Below are 4,550 nucleotides of genomic sequence, written 5' to 3'. Positions count from 1 at the left end.
TGTGCTTTTGGCTGTTTAAAAGGCCGCTGGTGCTCTCTATATGGGAAGCTGGACCTGGCCCACAACAGCATCCCCATTGTTATAGCCGTGTGTTACCCTTCCCTTCACAAATATTATGGAGGGTTCAGAAGATTCACTCAGGCATGGAACTTGGAGGTTCAACACCTGGAGGCTGAATTTGAACAGCCAGAGAGCAGGGCTATTAGAGGGGCCCAGCACAGGCCTGCAAGGATTAGGGATGCCTTGAGGGAGCAATCTGAGGCTGAAAGCCACCAGTAATGTCTGGTGCCCTGCATGGGAGTGAAGTGCAGTGGTTCCAATGTTAGTAAGAATCTGTGTTTGCTACGTATGATACACTGACTTGCAGTGCCTGTTGCTTTCCTGGGCTAAGGTATCTTTTACGTTATGCAATAATAAAGAATGTTTTCAAAGCCAAAAAATCCATTTAATGAAAAGAAAATGCATTTATTGAAATGAAACACAACTGCATGGGAAACAAAAAGGGCAAGGGGGTGGGGTGGGGAACAGTACAATCACAGGTGTGCATATGTCCTGTTATCATACTCAGCCTTCCTGGCTGGAGTGCTGTGCAATGAGTGCTGCACTTCAGGATGGCTATACTGCATGGTGATGGGGGTTGAGTGCAGTGGGTAAGGGTTGTAGTTTTCAGGGCTGGGTGGTGAAGCTACAGGTGTTGGAGGCAACTGGTGGCGATAAGAACCCAGATGTTGGGGAAAGTGGGTTGGAGGTGACATGGGGGCACAAGGGAAAGAGTTTTGGGACAAGGGCTGCGGGGGTGGGGGTTGGGTGCGGTAGTGCTCCGCCTGCATGGCTACGCGCGCCTGGATCAAGTCCACTTGGCGCTCCATGATGCTTATCAGACACTCTGTGCTTTGATGCCAGGGATCTGCATTCTGCTGGCGGACCCTCCTTTCACTCTCCTACAACTCCTGCACTTTTTGATTTTCATTAAGGGAGTGTTGCATGACTTCATGCAGCATGTCCTCTTCGCTTCTACGTGGCCTCTTCCTGATTCTTTGCAGACTCTCAGCCGGTGATAACATGGATGGCTGAGATCTCAAGGTTGCATCTGTAAAGGCAAAATGCAACACTTAACAGAGGCAGCATTGTTCACACCAGACAGAGCAATGATTCCCCTGTACTTAAGGAAGGCAAGCACAGTCTACACAATAGCATAATTTGCCTGTCCCAAACCGAGCACACACAACCACTGGGAGCCCCAAAATGGTGAGTAAGCACAGGGTCTAGGGGGACTGATTGTTTCATGGCTGTACTATCCTCTGGGTTTCTGTACCTTGGGGAGAGCCAACAGCTGCAGGGGGCCCCTATACTGAACACTGTCCTTACATTTTCCAGAGGAGTTCGTCCTGGAAGATATCTCGCTGCTGAGAGTGACCTGGGAAGCAAGGGAGGGTTTTCAATTACAATGCGGCTTCCGCCCTGGCCCATATGCAGCTTGCTTGAGTGGAGCAATGGTCCTTCCGCCCCTCATGGCACAGTGGTGTGGACATGTTAGCCTGACTAGGACAAGGACCACAGGGGCTCTCCCACAAAACCTGCACAACTGCATTGCCCAAGTTCTGGATGAGACCTTTGAAGAGATCACTGATGCCGATTACCATGATGTGAGAGAGCACATCAACATCCTATTCCGCATCTAGGCATGCATGCAGCCCTAACCCTCCTCACCCCAAAAGCCCGCACCGAATAACTTCCTTCCCAAAATAAAAGCCACTTACCGGGAGCCTCCTCTGGTGTTTGTCCTTCCCCAAGCACCGGCCGCCGTGACTGGCTACCGTCCTCCTGGCTTGAGAACAGCTCCTGGCTGCTTGCATCTGGGGATGCTGGGGTGTCTTCCTCCTCCTCAGCACCCTCGCTCCCGCTTTGCTCCTCCTCCTCCTGCCTTGTTGAACTGGGCTCTGAAGTGTCCATGGTGATACTCAGAGTGGAGGTGGGGTCACCCCCAAGTATTGCGTCCAGCTTTTTGTAAAAACGGCAGGTCACGGGGGCAGCACCGGAGCGGCTGTTTGCCTCGCGGGTTTTGCGGTAGGCATTCCGCCGCTCCTTCACTTTAACCCTGCACTGCACTGCATCCCGGTCATGGCCCCTTTCCATCATGTCCCTTGATAGCTGCCCAAAGGTATCGTAATTCCTACGGCTGGAGCGCAGCTGGGACTGGATAGCTTCCTCCCCGCAGACACTGATGAGGTCCAGCACCTCGCCATTGCTCCATACTGGGGATCTCCTGGCCCGTGGAGACATGGTCACCTGGAAAGATTCGCTGAGAGTACTCCATGCCTGGCTGAGCAAACAGAGAATTTAAAGGGTGGGTCTGACGGCAGGTCACCTGAGGGCAGGGCAGTAGAGTTCAAAGTGATGAGCAGAGTGGCTAGAACAGGCATTGTGGGACACTTCTGGAGGCCGATCAGTGTGCATTGACAGACCAGGGCGTCCACACTGGGGCTACAGCGCTCCGGCAGGGTGCATCACACGTTATGCCACTCGCCGAGGTGGAGTACCAGCAGCGCGCTAGCCGTGGAGTCAGAGCGCTCTACATGCCTGGCCAGTGTTGCTGCGTCGTGAGTTAGCGTGCACCGGCTGCTTTAATGCGCTGTAACTCGCAAGTGTAGCCATGCCCTAAGTGTGATGTGTGCTACTGGGAGTTACCTGCGGCATGTCAAAGAGTTTCTGATTAAATTCCCTGTGTAGACACACCCATAGATTTGATTATATCCCCTCTGTCAACACACCCATTTCACTGAGCTCTTGTAGAAAGTAAATTTCTTGTTCCTCTGCTCATTAGCATTTTATCTGGGTGTATTTCTACGGGCTTGTCTACACTGGCACTTTACAGCACCGCACCTCTCTCGCTCGGGGTGTGAAAAAACACCCCCCTGAGCGCAGCAAGTTTCAGCTCTGTAAAGCGCCAGTGTAGACAGTGCACCGGCGCTGGGAGCCGCGCTCCTGGCGCTGGGCGCTGCGCCCCTCGTGGAGGTGGGTTTTTTAGAGCACTGGGAGAGTTCGCTCCCAGCGCTCTGCTGTGACTACCCAAGCTACGTTAAAGCACTTTAATGGTGCCAGTGTAGATTAGCCCTAAGTGCTAAAATAGCGTAGGCAGGGTCAAATGTGTCAGAGCCTAGCCAGGAGTAAGGGTCAGTGTTATGACTGGGGTGATGTATTTTGACCAGTCCACTTTGGACCCACTTTGTCTGGCCCTGATAATATCTCTGAACTTCCAAAGCAGTGGACAATGTTTGAGAAATGGCCAAAACATGGCACACTCCCTCTTCTATGGTCACAGTGTTTCAGTCCCTCTTTGTAGGGGGGTTTTAACCTCATATTTAAGCCAGTTTCCAACTTGGGCAATAACATTCTAATTACCTCAGATCAACTCTGGTCATTGCAATTGAATAAAGGGCTGGATTATTACCTAGCTTAACTGTGTGTTGCTAAACAGTTCCCATATTTCTTTCAGAGGTGGTTGCATTTTAATGGTGGTTCAATGATTTTTTAAGATTAAAAAACTAGAATCACTCTGCCTGGCCTAAGTCAGTGCAAATTGATCCTCTCTGCTCTGATGAGGACCTCGGTACTGGAAGGGGAATTCCTTCCTGAGGGAAGGCAGATGGAGTTTTTTCTGCGAAGGACCACTTCAGTTTCTGTCATTGTGCTCCAGAGAAACCTCCAACAGCAGAGGCTGCTACTGGAGTAGATACGCTACATCAGCTTGCAATTTGGCCCCCCGGCCCCCACTCCACTCAGTGAGCCCTACCCATTCTTGCCACTCTGCCACAGTACTGCGGGCCCCTTGATTGACCCACTGCAGCCTTCTCTTGGCAGACTTTCCCCCAGGAGGGCCTACCTGCGCCTCGGTTTATGCTAGGAGAAACTGCTATGAATCTGGTCTACAGGCTTATAAAGCTTGATTAAGCACTTTAGTGCCTTGCATTTAATCCAAGACTATGTAAATATCATCGTCACTGCTATTCTTGCAGAGTACAAAGAAACCATAACCACAATATGAGATCCTTTGTGGCATGTTATTTTATAGGAACTAAATAATGACATAATTACTCAGTATGGCATCATAATAGGTTTTGATAATTACTGTCACCCACTGTGTTGCCATAAGTACTGATAGACTGGACTTAAGTATAAATACCAAATAGACCATTACAGAAGTACTTATAAGTACAAGTGTACATAGCCTTTGGAAATAGTACTGAAATTAAGTAAAAATACAACTATAAGCGCAAGTGCTTTTAACTCCTGTATTCCCTGCAAGTGTCTAGTCAATATATGGATAACTGCTGAAATAATAAGCACACAGTGGAAGAGAAAGAAAGAGATGCAGCTACTGTGTTTGTTTGCTCAATCCAGGGCACTAAGAGGTATGTGTCTGCCTGCTCTGCTCTGGCACAACTCATCCCTTCGCTGGGCAGAGCAGCGAGTCTCCCTGCTGCTGAGCTGGGCCAGGGAGTGACTCGTGAGTCTCCGCACTGCAGGTTGCAGTGACCAATCAGGAATGA

At 50.2% G+C, this 4,550-nt stretch overlaps 1 protein-coding gene across 1 annotated transcript; it reads right to left on the bottom strand.

The window, feature by feature from the left end:
- Positions 1 to 941: 941 nt before the first annotated feature.
- Positions 942 to 2,283, bottom strand: LOC140910793 (uncharacterized). Its single transcript, XM_073342684.1, has 2 exons — positions 1,761 to 2,283; positions 942 to 1,090 (listed from the first exon to the last, which is right to left on the bottom strand). The coding sequence occupies exons 1-2, from the start codon at positions 2,281 to 2,283 to the stop codon at positions 942 to 944; spliced, it is 672 nt and encodes a 223-aa protein (XP_073198785.1).
- Between the last annotated feature and the right edge of the window lie 2,267 nt (positions 2,284 to 4,550).

This window comes from Lepidochelys kempii, chromosome 1 (genome assembly GCF_965140265.1).
Source record: "Lepidochelys kempii isolate rLepKem1 chromosome 1, rLepKem1.hap2, whole genome shotgun sequence".
NCBI classification, from domain to species: Eukaryota; Metazoa; Chordata; order Testudines; family Cheloniidae; genus Lepidochelys; species Lepidochelys kempii.
This window is presented reverse-complemented; position numbering and strand designations above follow the sequence as displayed.

What these genes read in the sequence shown, in the direction of transcription:
- LOC140910793 (XM_073342684.1), bottom strand. Translation starts at nt 2,283, where the DNA reads ATGTCTCCACGGGCCAGGAGATCCCCAGTATGGAGCAATGGCGAGGTG. An exon ending in AACACCAGAGGAGGCTCCCG is followed by an intron (nt 1,091 to 1,760) that starts GTAAGTGGCTTT and finishes TTGCCTTTACAG; the next exon opens with ATGCAACCTTGAGATCTCAG.